This window comes from Vidua macroura, chromosome 24, assembly GCF_024509145.1.
Source record: "Vidua macroura isolate BioBank_ID:100142 chromosome 24, ASM2450914v1, whole genome shotgun sequence".
In the NCBI taxonomy this organism is placed as follows: domain Eukaryota; kingdom Metazoa; phylum Chordata; class Aves; order Passeriformes; family Viduidae; genus Vidua; species Vidua macroura.
This window is the reverse complement of record NC_071594.1, coordinates 3,015,696-3,036,792: the sequence shown is the minus strand read 5'-3', so window position 1 is coordinate 3,036,792 and position 21,097 is coordinate 3,015,696. Positions and strand designations below refer to the sequence as shown.

At 54.7% G+C, this 21,097-nt stretch overlaps 2 protein-coding genes across 8 annotated transcripts in view; both read left to right on the top strand.

Moving 5' to 3' along the window:
* The window catches only part of LOC128818586 (potassium voltage-gated channel subfamily A member 2), a 191,853-nt gene that overhangs the window by 28,946 nt on the left and 141,810 nt on the right, over positions 1 to 21,097 (top strand). The window lies entirely within an intron of this gene.
* KCNA10 (potassium voltage-gated channel subfamily A member 10) lies at positions 9,420 to 19,838 on the top strand. 2 transcript variants are annotated; one of them, XM_053998034.1, is made up of 2 exons: positions 9,420 to 9,541; positions 18,129 to 19,838. In XM_053998034.1, exon 2 carries the CDS (start codon positions 18,203 to 18,205, stop codon positions 19,751 to 19,753), a length of 1,551 nt encoding a protein of 516 aa, XP_053854009.1. In that variant the 5' UTR covers positions 9,420 to 9,541; positions 18,129 to 18,202; the 3' UTR covers positions 19,754 to 19,838. The 2 variants fall into 2 exon arrangements, with proteins under 2 accessions (XP_053854009.1, XP_053854010.1); XM_053998035.1 differs by lacking the exon at positions 9,420 to 9,541 and adding an exon at positions 15,001 to 15,070.

The window sequence follows — 21,097 nt, the reverse complement described above, 5'->3', positions numbered from 1 at the left end:
TTTACCCCAGGAAGGCTGTGGGGTGGAAAGGCCACTGGGGTGATGGATCTATCAGTGCCCAAGAGTTCCTGAGGATTTATTCATGTTAAAGTGTCACCTCTGCAGCCCAAGGGACAATGCAAAGGGCCTGAATGAGTGGGTTTTCCCATTTTTCCCCCAAAGAGGGTAAATTTTACAGAGGACCCTTGTCCCCCCTTCACTCCCAGGAGCAGCTGTTTAAAAGGGCAGGATTTAAACATCACACGGGGGATGGAGAAGAGGGAAGGGCCGAAGGAGGGTGGAGGGGCTCTGTCTGTCAGGGCTTTTCCCATCACTCGTGCCCATCGGAGCGCGCCCAGGCCGGGCTGACGGAGCGGGATGTGACAGCTCCTCACGAGGACGTGCCCAGCTCGGGGACTTCTCTCTCTCGGCTTTTGCATCACAAGAGCGGCGCTTGGGGAAAGAAAACAGCATTTTGGGAGGAGGCTGGAAAGCCTCGTCTCCACTGAGACCCTTCCTGAGCTGCATCTTTGCCCTTTGCATCCGGCCTCCGTCACAGGAGGGAGCTTCAGCGAGCCCCTCTGAGCTCTGGAGCAGCAGAAAAGTGAGGGTTTGGAGCAATTTGAGGGGGAAACGGGACCTTTGCAGTTCCTGCAGCACCCAAACATTGGTGTCTGTCACCAAGAGTCCCCTCTGCCCCTGCTCCAGAGGAGTGGGGTGGAGAAAACTCCGATATGGGACAATTCTGGCTTTCCATCCCAGAGCGAATGACTTCGAGAAACAAATTTTGATTTGAGGTTCAGATATGAAAGACCTGTGAATCAATGTCTTATTGCAGCACCTGAGAGCTGGTGACAAATCCCTGGGACACGTTGATCCTAGATCCCTAAATGTGGTGATTTTTGGCAGCAGAAGGGTCTCTCCCTGTGTTTCCACCCTTGCCTTCCACCCCAGAGCAGGAGCAGCAGCAGCACCCTGCTGCATGGCTGGGGCCTGGCAGGTTTCCAGCTCTGCTTCCACTTTAATCCTCATCTTTTTGACTCTAAGCAAGAAATTGCCCCTGCAAGCTGTGCCAGCCCCTCTGCCAGGGGCAGCTCTCCTCTTCGGGGTTAATTTTGGGGTTTGGAAAATATGCTGAGATGCAGGGAACAGTGTGGATATCTGTTCCTGTGCAGTTATATGATATTTATCTACGTATCAACATGCATGTAAGTGTCATATTGAAATTCACTTTGATAGGTAGGTGTTTCCATTCTCTTTTGTCTCTGCCCACAAGAGGGACATTTCTGTCACATTATTTATCTCTTCCCTAGAGAGCTGCTGAAGCAGCTCCCTCCTCACTTTTCCCATCAGCCCAGTAACTCCTAATCTATCTGAGGCGAAAATTTTCCCCCAAAAGATGAGTTCCCTACATCCTCAGGTTCAGTCCTTGTTGCAATATCTCTCTGCTCCCTCCCAGCAGCCAGAGCCAAGCCCTGCTGCAGCTGATGTCCCCTCGAGCCCCTTTGCACCCACACCTGGAGGGGTTTTGTCACTGGGAACAGCCTGGACCCCCCTCAGAGCCCGGGTGTGAGTTGGAAAGGGGGATTTGAAGAGCAAAGAGGCAACTGGAGCCTTTCAACCCCTCGTGGTGCAGCCCTAAATAAAACACAGGCACCACTGTCCTCTTCTGGCTGGAGCTGTTATATCACAGCCGAGATCTCCAGGAGCCTTTTTTTGGGGTGAATTTTCCGTGTTCCATCCCTGCAGAGGGTGGGGAGGTCCCTCTCCCTCAGCAGCACCGCCCTGGGCTTGGGGCTGGTGCAGATCCTGGGGAACACGAGGTGTACCTCGGGCTGTCCCCAGTGCTGATGAGCTTAAATGCTTAAATCATGATTGTGGTGAGCTGTGCAAACCCTCCTGGAAGGAGCTGCTGTGCTTCCCTCCCCCAGACAGCGGCACTGTTGGATTTAATTCCCGGAATTCCCGGTACTAACTGTTTTGTGATTTTTTTTTTTTTTTTTTTTTTTTTTTTTTTAGTTTACGGTCCACTAAATCTTCTCAGAAGGGGCACAAATTCCCCTGCAAGGTGAATTTAAGATTACTGACAGTAACTTTAATTTTCTTGGTCATTTTTTCAGAGTCACCCGTGGCCAACAAGACCCAGTAAGCACCGAGCAGACAGAAGCTGCTGCTTTGGAGGCACCAGCAAACACTTTGGGAAGTTACCAGGCTGCAGCTGCTGCAGGGACCTGATTTGGAGACTCAGCTGGAGAACCCTGAACAGGCAGAGCTGTGGATACGAAGAGGAGCAAAGCTGCTCCTCCCTTGCCCCGTGGGAGGGGGTGTTTGGCAGCTCAGCCCTCTTGGGCCTCAGTTTCCCTACTTATAATCCTGCTTTGGACAGGGTTTTGTGATGATGTAGTGATGCCATGCTTGGCCTTGTGACTCCACGGAGCAGAATATCCACTCGGGGTGGATGTTGGCTCAGGGAATTTTCCCCTCCAGTGATGCTGATTCCAGCGAGGGCCCCAGAGCCTCCTCTTCACCTTCCTCCTGCCTGACCCCAGCACGTGCAGGGAGAAGAAAGGACACAGCAGAGATCCCAATTTCCCGTTTTCCTCCTTGCTCCTCCATCTTTCCCTGACTTTCAGGGGCACCAAAGGGAAAGCATTTAATTACCAACTTCCTCCAGTGTTTTGTTTTCCATCTGTGACTTTTTGCTGCCCTGATTATGAAAAGAAACCATTTCCCTCTCCTTTGCTTCAGCCCAGGGCAGCTGTGGCTGCCCCATCCCTGGAAGCGTCCCAGGCCAGGCTGGACAAGGCTTGGAGCAGCCTGGGACAGTGGGAGGTGTCCCTGCCATGGCAGGGGACTGGAGATGCACTTTAAAGTCCTTCCCAACCCAAATTAATCTGTGATTCCGCATCCTTTGGCTGATAAAAAATGGACAAACAGCACCTCCCCCTCCCCCCGCGATGAGGAGCCTGCTGTGGGGATTAAATTAGGGCCGGAGCTCGATGCTGTGGTGTCATCCCCGTCCTGGGGTGAGAGGCGGCTCTCCCCAGGGAGGGAGCAGCGCTAGGAGAGAAGTGCGGGGGGTTTCCTATTACTGATACAGAATAGCCCGATTTTGGTGACCAGGAGCTGCTGTGACGCCGGCTGGGGTTATCCAAACCCGCCCAGAAGGTGACAGGCATGGAAAAGGAGCCTGCCCGGAGCTGGACCCGCAGCGAGTCGGACACTGAGTCGCAGAAGCTGGAACTGCAGCGGGGTCGGTGCGGGGTCCGGGTGATCGGTGACGGTGTTTGCAGACAGTCTGATGGGGGGGTGGCGATCAGATTGCCCAACCCCACCCAGGCACGAGGGATAGCATAGCCCGGCCCGTGAAATCAGAGCGGGCAGAGAAAGTGATAATGGGAGATTAGAGACGGGGGAGTGCTGGGGAAAGGGGCCTCGGGGCACAGGGACCATCGTCCATCGCCAGGGGCCGGGATGCTGCTCCTGGCTCTGCCCTAAATGCTCTTCACCTCCTCGGAGCTTTGGGGACGTGGCCGTGCCCAGACCTGTCCGAAAGCAGGAGCGGGGAGTTCCCCGTGTGAGCGTTCCGTGCTGTCCGTGCTCCTGCGGCTGCCGGGAGCCGGCCCCGGGGCACAGGGCGGGTGGGATCCGAGCGATTTAACAGAGCACACACTCGCCCAGCCTTTGGCTTCTTCTGGCACGCTGCGTGTGGTTTGGAGCTCAGGAGGGAGCATCTGCCGGGAAGGACCGCGCTGGCGCGGCGATCCCGGAGCGCTGCCCGCAGCCCAGAGGAGAAACGGGGCCGGGAAGGCGAGAGGGGAATTGCTGTCCCAGCTGAAATAGGAGCGGTGGCGGTCCCAGCCCGCCAGCAGCCCCAGCAGCTGCTGCGTTATCCCGGCTGGAAACGCACTGCCAGGGCAGATCCGTGCCCTCCCCGGGCTGCGCAGCGCTGGGGCGGCGGCGGAGTCGCGCAGGGGACGGGGACATCCCCAAACCTCCTTTTACGAACTTAATCTCAGCTTTCCCTTCTCCTGGTCTGGACTTTGGGGGTGTTGGGAACCCGAAGTCCCAATACACGGAGGCGCCCCCCTTTTCTCCCTCTCCATGCCCTCTCCCAGCTTTCCCTCTCCGCCTGCCAGGGAGCCGCTGGAGCGTGGCCGGCGCGGAGCTGCTGGTGCTTGGCCGCCCTCGCCACGGGCAGCTCGGGCTGCTCCCGCCGGGCCGGGCAGATGGCAGGCAGGGCACGGCACGTCCTGCAGAAAGCCACGGTGGGAAGCTTTTGTTTTGCTGCCTGGAGCTTTTCTTTCAGGTTTCCAGGGCATCAAGGGGTCTCTGGGAGCGGGAGAAGAGTCCAACCTTCCCCAGAGAGGGCTCAGGGTGGTGCCTGGTCCTGCTCTGGGATCACCCTGGGACAAGCTGGATTTGCCTTTGAAGCTTTTGGTGATGGGTAAACACATTGAAATTCCTGCCAAGTACAAAAATAAGAAGAAAGAGCCAGGGGGGACAGGAAGCAGAGAGCAGGGGGGTGATGAGGATGTCAGGGTGCAGTGAGGAGGGAGAAACCCAATCCAGCCGAGTGGGTGCATAATTTATTCCCCCATTAGCTATTAATAAGCTGGCCCTTTGTATCAAGTCTCCTGACGTCCTTGTAACAACTTCAGGCCTTTCTGTGGAGCAGCACCCTCCGAGGGTGTTCCTGTGCCACTTGGCCATGCGAACATGATTCTTGATGTGTCCTGCGCCTTCGTTACCACCATTCAGCAGAACCAGTAATTAATGAGATTCCCATGGCTGCAGTGTAACAGGAACCCCTGGGAAATACCCACAGCAGTGCCACCTCTGAGGGTGCTGGGCTTGCACAGCCCTGCCTGGTGCTTGAAGGATGGGCTTGGACTTTGGGGTTTCCTCCTGAGCTGGGTTAAAGCCGAGTGGCCAAGCCATGGACCTTTCCTCCAGCACCTGCTGTCCCTGATTTCTGTGGCATTGGGTGTGATACTGAACACCAAAGTGTTGGTCAGCTCAGTGTGGCAAGGAGAGGCTGGGGGAGACCCATCCATGGCCACACTGCAGCCTCCAGCCTGTACCTTCCTCCTGTCCTCTTCCCCCCGAAGCAGATGGGTTTAACACATCCCACATATTCCTGGGATAAAGCTGGCCAGGACACCACACCATAGGCTGGGAAGGGGCCACCAGAGCAGCCAAAATCTCCTACAGCACCAAGAGGTGCTCAGGAAATGAGGTGGGTCTTGGCTAAAGGGATGACCCTTCTGCATCCTTGGGGTTTTGGTCACCTCTTCCCCAGCTCTGCCTGGGGCTCAGAGCTGATGTGGGGCCCCTTTTCCTGTTCCCTGCAGTGTGGGGTGCTTGGAGCTGAATGCAGGGCCCCTTTTCCTGTTCCCCACAGTGTGGGGTGCTCAGAGCTGATGTGGGGCCCCTTTTCCTGTTCCCCACAGTGTGGGGTGCTCAGAGCTGATGTGGGGCCCCTTTTCCTGTTCCCCACAGTGTGGGGTGCTCAGAGCTGATGTGGGGCCCCTTTTCCTGTTCCCCACAGTGTGGGGTGCTCAGAGCTGATGTGGGGCCCCTTTTCCTGTTCCCCGCAGTGTGGGGTGCTCAGAGTTGATGTGGGGCCCCTTTTCCTGTTCCCCGCAGTGTGGGGTGCTCAGAGTTGATGTGGGGCCCCTTTTCCTGTTCCCCACAGTGTGGGGTGCTGTCTCCTGGAAGTCCCCTGAAAAGCTCCCAGGGCCTCTCTGAGACACAGACAGGTCTAAAGTCAACTGGTCCCCAAAGTTTTGGCCTCATGGCCCTAAAGCATTGCATGGGGAAGAGGTCAAGGCCAGGACCTGATCCCAAAGCCATGCAGCGCCCATTGAAGCCTTGGCCAGCCTTGGTGGGACTGAACTACAGCCCAAACCTGGGCAGGTAAGAGCTCCTGGACACTTGGGTATCATTTGGTCTTAAAATGTAAATGTTGCTCCTTAAAACAGGCGTTGCTGCCAGGGGGAAAGCCCTCAGGGCCAGGGGGACTCCCTCCCTCCATGGGAGTCCTGCCTACAGAGCAACAATGGGATAAATCTGTTCCCAGCTTCTGAAGGGATCACTGGGGGGACTCGGGGGGTTGGGCTCTGGGAGGTGTAACCCCTCCCTTGGGGGTGGCTGCTGGGGGTTCGGGGTGCTTTGGGGCTGAGTTCTGCCGTGTGTGAAGCTGCACCCCAGCCCTGTTTGCAATTTCTTCCCGTGTTTCCTTTAAATCCAAGGGCAGCCAGGCAAGGTAGGGTTTCACTGGGGTGTAGGATTTCCGAATCTGAGTCTTTCCTGAGACAAACTCTAATCCTTACCTGCGTGTCAGAGACGTGCAGGGACCTGCCATGTCCAGAACCCCCGGGATCCTCCTCTTGCCTGAGGAAGGGCTGTAACCTGGGCTGCCTGACCAGGGCTGTGGGTGAGTGACTGGTTTTTATTGTGTTTTCTGTGCTTGTAGACACCACTGATGATATCATGGAAATGCAGCTGAGCCCAACACCCAGCTGGGGATGTTCCCACCTATATTAAGCCATTTATTTTACTTTATTGTCATTAGGATGTGGAAGAATCACCTGGTTGAAAAGGTTTCCATTTTATCTCCAGCTAAATTGGTGCTGGGTCCGTGGTTTTAGACCAACTTGTGCTGATACAGGAGTTTTGGCTGCTCTTGGGTCGGTGCCCGACCCCAGACAGAGACATTCTGTGCTTTGAGCATTTGCAGCCTCTCTTTCTCTTCCAAGACTTAAATAAAGTGGTTACTTTTGGCTGTGATCTTTTTAATGGGTTTGAATGTTTTGCAAGGCTTCCATTAGAAAATCCTCAGCTGCTGCAATCTGCTTTATGGGAAAGTGTGCAAGGAACAGCGAGGACATCAAAACACTCCGAGGAAATATTTGTTGCCTTCAGCCTGCTCCAATTAAACTGTGAGGATCTGGAGTGAAATAATTCATCAGGATTTCTGACAGGCTGAAATCCATGGCTGCCAAGGAGTCACTTAAATTCCAAAGCATTGGGAGCATCCGTTGCATGGGGATGAATTAAACTGGGAGGGGATGGGGTGCAGGAAAGATGATGTCAGGTTCAGGCTGCAATAATAATAATAATAATAATAATAATAATAATAATAATAATAATAATAATAGTTAAAGGGATGTCTCTTTTTACGTTGGCTTGGGAATAAGAGAGACATTTTAGGTGACCTCAAAGAGGGAATGTGGGAATTCCCAGTGCACAGTGCTCACTCCAGTGACAGAGATGGGTGTGGGGAGGGAATATTGGGTGAAAACTGCTGCTGGTTCCATGGATTTGGTACAGTTTATACTTAGTGGTGAGGAATAACCTGATTTTCTGAGGGTCTGGTTTAGGATGCCCTCCCTGGTCCTGCGGGTCAGTGCAGGAGCCAGTCCTGGTGCTGGCTCAGCGCTCACTGCTCTACCAATGCTTCCATCCTCCAAATAACTGGAAAAGTCCATGGAAAACCAGGCACTGGGGTAAGGGATGGGTGGCAGAGCTCAGAGGGATCAGAGGCTTTGCTTTGGTTGAGGTCCAGCCAAGCACCACCCCAGGATTACTTGGTGAGAACTGATTTGTGTTTGCTGTGTGATGAGTTTCACGGCCTCAGCAGGAGGCAGTCTCTAGAGACTGCAGAAATTCAAGCCAAACAAAGCCTCAAGCAAATAAAGCTGAATTTTTGATGGGAGAATAAATGATTGTCTTGCTTGATTCTCAGAGAGATAGGATTGGGGCTCCTTGGGTTGAGGTGTTCCAACCCCAAAATGGCTCAAAACGGCAGCTTTTATAGGCAAGGCTCTGTGCCTGTGCCCTGTGACTGATCTCCCTTTGCATCCCAAGGTGGAATTCAGCTCCTGGGATGCAGCTGGGAAAACTGTGGCTTTGGCCTGGCTGTGGAGCAGGGACCAGGCCAGCCCATCCTGGGCAGCTGTGGATCCCCAGGCTGCATCTGTTTGTAAAGGTCATGGGAAGGAGATTGGGAAATTGCTCCAAGGCAAAATCAGCTCCAGCTTCCTGAGAGAGCCTGGGGCTGCCAGGGGAAGAGGGACCCACGGGGAGGCTTTTTGCCTTTTTTTTTTTTTTTTTTTTTTTTTTTTGAGATCTTTTTTCCACAGTTGGGGTGGATTTTCCAGACCTGATTTTCCAGGATTCCTTTTATTTCCTTGAGTTTTCTCTGGAGCAGCACCTTTGGAAGACCCTAACTTTGCACACTCCACTGCCTCTAGAAGGGCTCAGTGCAGGCTGATCTCAATATTTTCCTATCCCAGTTCAGCAGCACAGCATGGAAACCTGCCCCAATTACACAGGCTGGAATAAAGCTTGAGGGAAAACTCTGCATCCCAAGATGCTGGCAGGAGGATTCAGGATGCAGATGACTTTTGGAGGTCAGTCTGGAAATGCCCTGGCTGGTGCTCCCCCATTCCTGTGTGTTCAATCCCTTCCAGGGTGATATTTTTGCCTTTGCTTGGAAAGTTTTGGGGCAGGGAAGGAAGGCAGAGCTCAGTGACACTGGGGGAACACATGGAAAAGGAAATAGTTTTGGTTTCATTAAATCCTGCTGGAAAAACGGGCAGAGGTTTGGAACAGCAGCTGGGTTGCCTCAAGTGGAGGTGGTGGGTGATGCTCACAGTCCCGATGGATCATTGGAATAACAGAGGGGTTGTGGCCACATCCAAAGCTCTGCCCAGCACCTGCTGAGAGCTGCTCTGGGCAGCAAGGCACAGCCAGGACCCAGAGCTGTCCATCGAGGTGTGACAACCCCCACAGGGTCTCATGGATGAACAACTCACCCTGGCCATAGAAAAACAGGATGGGAAAAGCCCTGAGGAGGCAGCTCCAGCTCCTGGAGCTTCAGCACTTTGGGAGCTCAGTGCTGGCAATCACAGCTCCGGGAACTGAGGATTTTTCCGTGTGCCAGAGAAAAGCCAGACTCGGGTGAGGAAGTGCCTGGACAAAGGGCAGGAGGGGCCCTGGGTGCCTCCACCCGCCTGGTGCTCGGTGTGTGTCCATGCTGGCTCTGGGAGCACTGCAGGCTCCTGATTTTCCAGCTTTTCTCTCTGTGGGTGCAAAGAACCAGGTCCCTGTGAACCCTGTCCTGGCAGCGCACCCCAGTGAGCAGCCCTGCTCTGAGGGGACAGAAAGGGTCACATCTGGGCATCACCTCCTCTTCCTCCGCTCCACGCTGCTCCTTCCTCACCCTCACTGGGAAAGCAAAGGCCTCAGACCCTTTTGTAGACATGAAAGAGGTGCGCCGGAGCCCTGGCTGCCGCTGCTGCTGCCGGGCAGGACCAGCGAGGGAGCAAAAACCCATTTCAGGCACAAGGAGAATGAGGGCAAGGAGTCCCACCGGGCTCACGTGGGTACCGGCATCGCCTTTCCGCAGGAGAGGCTGGAGCATCCCAGCGCTGCCCGCCAGAGGCGGAGGGGCAGCTCCGCCGGGCAGCCCCCGGCCGGCGCAGCCGAGGGAGGCGGCGATGGGAGCACGGGCACCCCGCACGCCGGAGGAGGATGAGGACGATGCCAAAACCGGGTTTGTTGCTCCCCTCTTGGGCTCAGCCGCCGTCGTGGCCGGGGGAAGTTTGGGGGCAGAGGAGAGGAGAGTTTTGTGGGTGGGTTTGGGGCAGTCGGATGCTGTTTTTCTCTTTTTTGGTGGGTGTTTTTTGGATGGTGGTGTCCAGGGGGAAGTTCAGTTTGTCCTTGGAGAAGCAGGGAGGGTGAAGTGCTCCTGGGCACGGGATGAGTGCTGCGAGGAACCCCGGATTTACGAGGAGTCAGAGGCTCTCACTGGCATCATCTCAATCACTTTAAGTCCTAATTACTTATTGTGAGTCCAAATTCCCACATCCTCTCCCGGGGGTACGTGGGGGTTGCTGGGCTGGGCTGGGGGCTGCCCTGAGCTCTGCAGTGGCTCTGGCTCAGCACATGAAGCCACAAGCCTGGAGTGACACCGGGACCCCAAAGCTGCCACCGGCTGCTTTCAGTGCTGCTGTTGCAGAAACCGGGATCAATGCAGGATCTGTCTGACCCGATTAGCGGCTTCCTATTGCTTTCCATTTATATCTTCTCTCCACTTTTGGCTCCGGCCGCCGACCTCCTCCAGGGTTTGCTGCCAGTGCAGATTTTGAGGGGGACAAAGTCCTTTGTTCATCCCTAGGAGCAGACCGAGGTTACAGCACCGAGCTCTGGATGCTGGCTTGGGGGTGGGGGAGCAGGTGGAGGGGGGCGGCTCTGCCTCTATCCCAGCACTTTGGGACAGGCTGGGAAAGTTTCCCATCGATTTGGGATCGGATTCTTTATCGTGTTACAGGGCAGTAAGCAGGAGGGGGGCAGCGCGGGGGTGGCTGCCTGCCCCGGCCCCAGGCAGGCGCCCGGGCGGAGCCGGGATGCTCCAGAGGGAAGAGGTCACTCCACGCACCTCCTTTTTCACACCTCTGCTGGTTCAGGCTGATCAAAGCACTTTCCAAGCGCTTTGTGCCCGTGTGTCCATTCGTCAGCCACTTCCCAGAGTGTGCCCAACACTTCGCAGCAGCAACTGCTCCGTGAATCCCAGGGGGACAGAACCCCAGCCCCCAAAGAGCCCACTCAGCATCCCCAAAAAGCCACCGCAGCACCTCACAGCCCAAAATCCATTTCAATCTTTTCCTGAATCAGGCTAAACCCCGGCTCGGAGTGCAGGGAAGATGAGCAGGGCTCAGCAGCAGCCAAGCCTGGCCCGGTCCCAGGCTGTCCCTGTCCCTGTCCCCGTCCCTGTGCCTTGGTTGAGCAGCCGGCACCACCGCAGGGCTGATTTCAGCCCATCTGCCTTTTCCTGCTGCCTGCGCTGGGCTGTGGCAGCTTTCACAGCACACCCGGCGCGGGACCCCGCCGGCTCCGTCCGAGCAGGAACTCGCCCTCGCTGGTTATTAAATTACATCCTGACCCGGTTAATCCATAGCTGATTAATTTTGGACTCCATGGCTGGGTATAAGAAAGGGTTCATCTGTCTCGTGGTGTGTACTGTACGTACTGAGCTCTCTGATAATCAGATTTTTTTAATATAAAAAAATAGGGGTGGAGAAATCAGAAGGAGGTATGAAAAGTGGGGAGGGCTGTAGGGTGGACACGTCTCTGCCTGCCGTGGGGCCAGCAGTGATGGACACTCCATCCCAGCACTGGGAATCCAGCTGGGGATCTTCCTCACGTGCATCTTGTCCTGGAGAGCTCCTGCCTGGCTTTATGGCACATCCACCGCTCTGGGGAAACTGAGGCACGGAGATGGAAGCAGCCCACAGGAGCTGGTGGCTGCTTGCTCAGGCTCATAATTTGTTTCCTGGTGCGATTTCATGGAATCCTGGAATGGTTTGGGTTGGAAAGGGTGTTAAAGCCCATCCTGTCCCACCTCTACCACAGACAGGGGCACCTTCCATGATCCCAGGGTGTCCAAGCCCTGTCCAGCCTGGCCTTGGACACTGACAGGGATCCAGGGGCAGCCACAGCTGCTCTGGACACCCTGTGCCAGGGCCTCACCACCCTCACAGGGAAGAATTTTTCCCAAATGCCTCATCTGAACCTACTCTCAGTTTAAAGACAATTCGTGTGTTTAAATGGTGAGGTTCATCCTGCCCCTCCTTGCCACAGACAAACTTTAACCTCTGCTTTTAGAAGCAAAGAGGTTTCAGGTCTGGCTGCTCCTAAGCCCTGGGCTCTCCTGGGGCTGGAGAAACTCTGGGATTGCTCTGAGCCACACCATTATTTCAGTGTATTTTGGCCCCTTTTCCATTTCTCCACTATTCCCACAGTCGGGACTCGAAAGCAGAGGCAGCTTTTGCCAGACCCCATCATCCCCTGGAAGATCTGAATTATTCTTTCCTGTATTTCCATCATTCATAAACTACCAGCACCTCCCCTCCTGCTCATTTCCACACATTTGCTTGGAATTTAGAGTTCAATTTGCAAACACCTCTCCTGAGGAGGAGGATGAGCCACAAGTTTTCGCAGCAAACCCAGCAGCTCCTCATTTTCCTTCCAGAGATGATTCCTGCCCCGCTCCATCAGTGCCAGATGCCCGGGGCACCTCCCTAAGCCTCCAAGGACACTCCGTGCTGGAATCAGAGCTCGAATATTAATAACCCCAGCCCCAATCGAGGGCGTTCAAGGGTCTGGGGTGTGGTTTTACATACTGCACCCCCCAAAATCCAGCCCTCCTGATGCTGGGGGACTGTTGCTAATTGAGGGGCCCTTCAATTAGCTGGAATGAGAAATAGGAAAAATTCCCTTGGTGGAGAAGCCGCGGAGCCACCTGAGCTCCATCCCAGAGCCGCGGGGCTGGAATTACCGAACCCCAGGTAATTAGCGCTGCAAAGAGAGGACAATTAGCAGAGGCTCATTAGTGCCCTGAGCTGCTCCGTGGCCCGAAGCCGGTGCCGGGCGCACGGCAGAGCTCGGCTCACACGGATTTCACAGCAGCCTCTGCGGGGCACCGTTCTGCTCGGGAATTCAGGAAAAGCAAAGGAAGTGTCACTGCCCGGTTCCACTGCAGGACAGGACCTGCAGGACCCCTCCAGCCTCGTCCTTGTTCCCACCCCGCTCCAGCTCATCCCATGCCAGATCAAAGGGAAGGGCTGCGATGAGCTGCTCAGTCTCCTGCGCTATTTCCCACAGGGAAAATTAAGCTCCCCGTCCAAACAATAATTCAGGGATCTGCTGCCAAAATTCCTCCTCTGCCAGCTAATCCCTCTCTGGTTTTGGACAGGCTCGGGGGTGTTTTATCTCCCCTCTGGTGTCAGAGCTGTGCGCGCAGCGCTGCTGAGCAGTGATCGCGTACCAGGACTTGCTGGATTCTGGTGCATCCCGGATGCAGGACACCCTCAGGGGCCAAATTTGTCTGTGGGATAAATCCCAGCAGAGCCGGTGATTCCAGGAGCAGGAGATTAGAGGGAAAGAAATGCCGGACGAGTGCCTGGGGCAGCCTGGCTGGAGGGGGGAATTGAAATCCTTCGAGCCAAGAGGGTGTTTGAAGTCACCTTGGCGGAATACAAAGGCAGAACCTTCCCGGGGGTGTCCGGGGTGCAGCCGAGCTCCCCAGAGATGAGGGAATTGTGTAACTGTCCCGTTTCTTGCAGGCAGTGATGTTATTCCGGGCATCTCCCCCGTACCCATCTCCCCTGGACCACAGCACTGCTTTCACCCCAGGGATATCCCCGTTATCAGAGGGCTCTTGCTAAAGCTCCTCAGCCCCAGCACAACCCCGATCTGCTCCTCTGGATGCTTTTCATGCTCTGCATTTTCCTCAGCCCTAGCTGCTCTTTGCCCGGGTGCAGGAAGTGACCCTGGCTAGCTACAAGTAGATTTTGGGGGAAAAAAACACCATAAAAGGTCGAATTTTGCCTACAACTCCCATCACCCTGTGGTCAAAGCCCTTCCAAAGCTGGGTTTGGAGGAGAGATGGACATAAGCTGAATCGAGGTGCCAGGAATATAAATTTAATTATTTTTTGTTAATAGATGCCCTCGCTGGGATGAGGGTAAATTTAAGCACTGTAGTTTGTAGGGGTAGAGAAATGGTGTATAAAATGATAAAACCTCCCTGCAGGACCTGATCAAAGGTCTGGATAATCTCCTGTCCCCTTTCCATCACAGAAGGCTGTGATGCTCCAAGCCGGGCTCTCCTCCGGGACAGGGAGGTTTAATGTGCTCATTAACGTCATGAGAGGAGAAATAGCTCAGAGGACAGAAGAGGATGCTGGAGGGGGGGAAATCGAGGTGAGCGAGTCCCTCAAGAGCAAAGGAACGTCACCCGAGGAGGAATTCAGGAATTCAGGCTGAAGCCTGCGGGTAGAAATGTGCCACCTCCTCCTCTGCCTTTCTCCGTCCTAGGAGGGCAAGGAGGGGACGGAGGAGGAAGAGGAGGGTGGGAAGACAACCTGGGTGAAGGTAGATCCAGCCCTGGCTGAGGCCAACGGGGACGAAATCACTCTGGATTACCCAAGGCGAGATGGCCGTGAGCAGTAGCAGGCTCCGGAATGGAAAGAAAATAAAAATAGAGAAAGAAAACATATATCCCTGTTATTTTAACGACTCATGCCAACCTGCCTGGTCCTGTCCCCCCAGGGTGCTTATTTATTTATTAATTAATTCCTGGAGGTGACAAGCCCGCTGGCACCGGGGTCGGAGCCAGCATCCAGCTGCACCCAGGCGTGAGGAAGGGCCACGTCCCTCCTCTCCCTCGTCCCCCACCGATGCCCTTTGCTGGGCTGTGCCAGCTGTACCCGCTGCTGCGACTGGCCCCAGTCACCCCGGGGCGGGGACGGAGATGTCCCACGTGGTGGTGGTGGCACTGTGGCCGTCCCCTCCTGGAAAGGCGCCCGCTGTCCCCACGACCACAGGCGAGAGGTAGGTGGGCAGCGGGGGATGCTCCAACCCTTGGGCTTTCCCCTCCCCTCCTCTTTTAAAAGCCATTATTTTATAGTAATACTAAAAAGAGCCCTTTCTCCCGCTGTAAATCCCTCTCCCGGTGCCAGCGGTGTGCGGGTCCCTGTCCCCCCTCTCCGGCTCCCTCCCGGGGACCAGCTCAGACCTCGCCACGTCACGGACAAGACTGGTCCGCGCTGGACCATCCGGAGCATTATTGGGGATTAAAGGTGGCATCCGCCAGAAGGGCACGTCCTCCCCCGTCTCGCCGCCGGCGGTGGGGGCAGGAGGTGGGTGGCCGGGTCCCCCCTCCCCGGGCGAGGGGGAGTGGGGAGAGGGTGTCCCCAGCGCGCCACCAGGGCTTTCAATGGAGCCCCGGCTGATTTCTGGGCTCCCAGGGGGATGGCGGGGCCGAGGCCCCGCACGGTGCCGGATCCCGCGGCCGCGCCTGCCAAAGCCCGGCCCCGGCTTAGGCACGGGGCTGCCAATTCCCCGGTGAAGCCAAGAGAGAGGAGTCTTTCCAATGACATTGTCTGCGTTATCCAAAGGCGCCTTTCAAGGGTATGGCTGGACTTTTTTGCTCATCTCCGCTTTCCCTACACATCCCTGTCTGTGTTTAATAACTCTCTTCCCAGATGCAGAGAGCGTTGCCGCTTCCATGCCCTGTCCAGGTAAGTCCTCGTAGGCGCTGGCGTGGGCGGGCAGAGGGAAGAATCTCCTCCTTTCTCACCCCTGGAAGGGATGATGGGGAGGGAGGCGACAGGAGCGGGGAGAAGAGGTTCAGCATCTCCAGTAATCTGGAAAAACCTTGGGAATGGACATTGTTCACCGCAGGGTGGTCAAAGGAGGGGCTGGAGGAGGGGATTGCAGGCGGGAAGGTTTCACTGGATGCAGAGAGCCTGGTGGAGACCACAGCCCCAACCCACTGGGATGTGATGGGTAAAACACAACCTCTCCCTCCAAATGACCTTTCTCTTTCACCGTCGCTTTCCCTCGTGTGGTTTTTTGTTATTATTATGATTTTCCACAGGCAGGGATTTCTGCTGAAGGATATTAGTTAATCAGATTCTGAGAAGCAGATGTTGGGTGATTTAGGAGGAAAAAATGAGGCAACTTTCTAGTTCAAGCCTCAGCTGGAGCTTGGAGCACAGTGCAAAGCTTAGGGAGGATGTTTTGTGGCTTTGGATGCACCGTTAAATTTTGTTCTTAATTAAAAACGAGACAGATAAGGTGGTTTGGGGTCAGGTGGGGCACCTCCCTCCAGAAATGGGACAGATGGACATCAGCATGCTCTGGGGCTGTAAGGTAAGGAAAGGAACCTCAGAGCCCTGCATCACATGGGAAACTGTTCCAAGGACTTGAAATGGAGCTAAAGTGCTCTGGGAATTTCATGGTCAGCTTTAGCTGCTCAGGTTTGTTCCACTGCCAAGAGGAGTTCCTGCACCTGTGGACCCCTCTGTGTCCTTCCACTGGCTGGAGGTGTGGTGTCAGCTCACCCTGCCACTGAACACTAAACTCTGATTCAAACTTTATTTTATTCTGATTTAAAAATCAGCTTGGGATTTATATTAAGAAAAAACAAGAACGCAAGAAGGGAATGATGTGTGCTGCTTTTCTTCTTTCTTGTAATATTTATTTTTCCCTTGAAAGTGCTTTATCTGGGCCAGGTTTGTTGCAGCATCCCTTTGTAGGCCTCCTGATGCTCCTGAAACCAGGGTTATCCTCACCTCTGGGCTGCTGCTCTGATGCCACAAATCATCCTGCCAACACCAGCTCCTCACAAAGCCACCAAATAGTCCAGCCTGAGATGAATCCAGCCCCATGGAGAGCAGCTGCACCTTGGGCATGTCCAAGCTGGACATGGCTGGGGCTGGAGGACTCAGGTTTGGAGTCCTTGAGGCTCCCCAGCTTTGCCTGAGGTCACTTTGAGGACACAACCATGCTGCTGCTGCTGCAGACATTAGTTCTGTTCCTTGCCCCAGCCACTCCTCTCTACATGTCCCCAAGAGGGAAATTCAGCACGAAGCCAGCCTGAAGCAGCTCTATAGGGCTGGATTTCTAAGAACAGCCAAGCTTTGTGAGTTTAGTTCAAGCAAAGAAATAGCTTATGATAAACTGTAGGATTTGTCCCCAAATCCAGAATCTCTTCCACTGAGGAGAGAGAGAGGTTGAGCCTTGTCTGGGACATGGATGCTGGGTCCTGTATGAACTTCTGCTGTCGGGCCTGTAAAGCTGAGAGGAGGAGAGAGAGGATTTGTAGCAAGTCAAGCTCTTCATGCCCATTTCTGCAACAGATTGGGGATTTTGGCTTGTCCTACCCCAGCTGTGTGTCAGCAAGGATGGATCCTCGGCTTCCGGGGAGGCAAAACCTCCAGCACCCCAAATCACTCCAGTGGAACAGGGAGCTCGAGGCACCGGGGGCAGCTCCAGCCCATGGGGGGATGGGTCCCTGCCCAGCACTGGAAACAAACCCAGCACTGGGGACTGTCCTCATCACAGGACTGGCCCCAGCGCCACTGCTGCTGCTCCGTGGCCTAAATTGTGTTGCTATTCCTGGCAGTTGAGGGCATTTGGGTTTTTTGTCTCCCTCTCTCTGGAGCTGGCTGGGTAAGAAAGCCAGAGTGCCCTTGGTGAGCAGCGGTCACGCAGAGCAGCTCCACGTGTCCTCCCGTGGTGTCTCATGTCTGGGAAATACATTTGGAGGGGAAATAAATCAGGGCGCTGAATTTACTTGGAAAGTTCATTCTGGGGAAAATCTCCACAGAGCTGTTCCCTGTTAACACCTAATTTCTCTCTGTGCTTCTCCCTGAGGCAGGACAGGTAATTTCCCAGCTCCATAACTTGGCCTGGTCCCTGGGCTCCTCTTTGACTTTGCTGAGTTCAGAATGATGTCGGTGTGTGGGGAGATGTGTGCCCGGGAATATTTGGGGACGTGGCGACTGTTCCTGAGCGCCTCTCAGAGCTGGGCTGGGAAAATATCCACACCTGAAAGGTGCTCTCCAAGGGATCCCAAGGCTTGGTCCTGAGCTTAGTCCTGAGCTTCTTCCTGGGGCTGGGAATATCAGGTCTGCTGTGGAGGAGGACTAGGAGAGCTCTGGAAGGTGTCACCCCATCCTCTGCCTGCCCCAAGGCAAGGGGTCCTGTTCCTACTGCTCTTCCCAGACCAAAGGGGTTTTCCAAGGCTGGGGGACATTTCTCCTTCTGCCCTGCTTCCCCCTGGGCTGCATTCCCCAAATTCCAGAGTGGTTCCTGCTTGGGGAATTGTTTCCAAGCAATGATTGACCTATCTGCCATGTGCCCAGGACCTCCTGGAGTTTGACCCAATGCCTCTCCCACCTGGATCAAAGGCTGCTCTTAACTTGGGACAGCCGTGTTTAAAACCTCCAAATCCTGCTCGGAGCTTTGGATCCGCACCTGGAAACGGATGAAAGGACCCCTTGCTCTGGGATCACTGGGGAGAGGCTGGGTGGGACACCTGGATTCACCCCCATCCTCTGCTGCTGCCTGACCTTTCATCCTTGGGTTCTGTAGGTGGTTTGGGGAGGTTTAACAATGGCAAAGCTGTGCCAAAACGCTCTGCAGGATCCAAAGATGAGTGACTTGCTGGAAGTCATTTTGCTACTCAACGGCATTAATGCTTCCATTAAAAAACAGAGCAGGATTGTGTGGCCTCAGGTTTGTTTTACCCTGCATGTGCACAGTTCAGCTCTGTGTCCCTGTCCCTTGCAGATCCTCCTAGCGCGGGAAAGGCGCGGGCAGCCGGCATCGGCCGCGGGGATTTCTGCTGCTGAGCTGATTAGCGTATGATGGACGTGGCCAGTTGGAAGGAGATGGAGGTGGCACTAGTCAGTTTTGACAACGCTGATCAGATCGTGGAGGATCCCTGCTACTCCAACGACCTCAGCCCCGCCGGGCAGTCGCGGAAGGGCCACCCCAGCTGCGCCAACCTCCTGTCCAACCTGCGGATCCTCATCAACAGCGAGAACGCCAACAATGAGACCATCTTCTCCAGGTTCTCTGCCGAGTTCAGCGACCACCTGGTGGGGGAGAGGGTGGGCATGGATGAGGGGGACCAACGAGTCATCATCAACATCGCTGGGCTGAGGTTTGAGACACGGCTCAAGACCCTCGACCAGTTCCCCGAGACCTTGCTTGGGGACCCAGAAAAGAGGATGCGCTACTTCGACTCCATGAGGAATGAATATTTCTTTGACAGGAACAGGCCCAGTTTTGATGGGATCCTGTACTATTACCAGTCTGGGGGGAAAATACGGCGCCCGGCCAACGTCCCCATCGACGTCTTTGCTGATGAAATCACCTTCTATGAGCTGGGTGATGAAGCCATGGACCAGTTCCGGGAGGATGAAGGGTTCATCAAGGATCCTGAGACCCTCTTACCAACCAATGACTTTCACAGGCAGTTCTGGCTGCTCTTCGAGTACCCTGAAAGCTCCAGTGCAGCCAGAGGCGTAGCTTTGGTCTCCGTCCTGGTCATTGTCATCTCCATCATCATCTTCTGCATGGAGACCCTGCCGGAGTTCCGGGAGGAGAGGGAATTTAGGTCCACCCAGGAGCTTTCTAAGAATGTGACAGACACCTTGCTGTCCCACAGCACCTTCACAGACCCTTTCTTCGTCGTAGAGACCGCCTGCATCGTCTGGTTCTCCTTTGAGCTCTTTGTCCGGTTCATTGTGTGCCCCAGCAAGACCGAGTTCTTCAGGAACATCATGAACATCATCGACATTGTGTCCATCATCCCCTACTTCGTGACACTCACCACCGAGCTGATCCAGCAGAGCGAACTCAACGGGCAGCAGAACATGTCCTTGGCCATTCTGCGGATCATCCGCCTCGTCAGGGTCTTCCGCATCTTCAAGCTCTCCCGGCACTCCAAGGGGCTGCAGATCCTGGGGCAGACCCTCAAGGCCAGCATGAGGGAGCTGGGCTTGCTCATCTTCTTCCTCTTCATCGGCGTCATCCTCTTCTCCAGCGCCGTTTACTTCGCGGAAGTCGATGAGCCGCAGTCCCATTTCTCCAGCATTCCCGACGGCTTCTGGTGGGCCGTGGTCACCATGACCACCGTGGGCTACGGGGACATGTGCCCCACCACGCTGGGCGGGAAGATCGTGGGGACTCTGTGCGCCATCGCAGGGGTGCTGACCATCGCGCTGCCCGTGCCCGTCATCGTCTCCAATTTCAACTATTTCTACCACCGGGAGACGGAGAACGAGGAGAAGCAGATGCTGCCAGGGGAGGTGGAGCGGCTGCTGGCCAGCGTGGCCACGGGCAACGGCAGCATGGAGTCACTCAATAAGACCAATGGGGGTTACCCTCGAGACAAGGCCAAAAAATGATGGTTGAGGCCCTGAGGGACTGGGCACAATCAGGTGGGATTGGCTGGAAAACACATCCAACACCTGCATGATTTTATTTTTTTTTTTTAATAATGTGCTGCTGCTTTTTTTTTTTTTTTTTCTAGACATTTTTCAATCTCTGATTTCCTGTGGCTGTTCAAATAAATACCATCTTTCTTATCTCTCTGCCCTGCCCATCGGTCTGGTGTTTTTTATTTGATGCTCATCTGCTTGACATTTGTTTTCTCTGTCCCTGGTGTCAGAGTGGAATTCCCCACATGCAGAGATTTCCCCATTTACTGGAGAGGACAAAGGGCAAAATGACATGAAATGCTTGGCTTGGTGGCACTCAGCTGTCTGGGGATGAAGGTGGGTCCAGCTCCCTGCTTTGCTTAACCCATTTTAAATAGTTCCTCCCCACTCACCACTTCAGATCTGCGGGTCTGACAAATTCCCAGACCTGCAACAGCTCTGGCTGAAAAATAAGCTGGCAAAAAGAAATGAGAAGGGGTATTTTTAGCTGGATGAGTCCCCTGGTCTGCCTGACTAATTAACTTTGATGGCACAGCAGGGTGGGCAGTCAGGGATGGACCCAAGGCAGCAGGGGGGGATTTGGGGTTGCTGACCAGGCACAGAGGCACAGCCACCCCAAAGGTTCAGGGCACTGCAGCTCAAAGCCCACCGGGGTTTCTGCTGGAAAACTGAGCTCTGAGAGAGGGAATGGGATTTCTCCTACAACACATGCTCGTTATCTGGTCTACAAACAACCCTGGGGACGAGCCACTGTGACCTTGAAGCTTTTATTGTCACTTCTGGTGCTGCAAAAGGGGCACAGAGCAATGAGAGCCAGCATTTCCTGACAGCTCCGTTCCCTGTTGTAACAAGGAACTTCTGCTTTCCTAAAAACGCAAATTTCCAGTGGCACTTTGGATGGGAGCAGCCAGCAACAGCTCATTTTGCCATTCTCTCCAGTGCCAGCAGGTTTTCTGAGAAAAACATTTTGTTCCCACTTCACTGTTTCACTCGACTTTTTTTTTTTTTTTAAGTTTCTGCCTTCCATTAAAACCCCAGCTTCTCGTGCAGTGTCTCATCCACTCCGATGTCCCACACCTGGTGCACAGATGTCTCATCTCCTGACGGATCCCCGTGATCATTACACAGCGTGCCAGCGTCCCTGGTTTGCAATTTCATTCAGAAAGCAGTGGTGGAACAGGGGTTGGATTTATTGCTCCTGCTCTGTTGGAAAATGTGGGTTTGGACTCACTGGGATTTTCCCTGTAGCAGAAATCCCACAGCCCTGGTGGGAGGGGGTTGTTATTTTGGTTTTAGGGGATTCTGTGCCCT

Coding starts and splice junctions, on each gene's coding strand:
- KCNA10 (XM_053998034.1), top strand. CDS start 18,203: ATGATGGACGTGGCCAGTTGGAAGGAGATGGAGGTGGCACTAGTCAGT.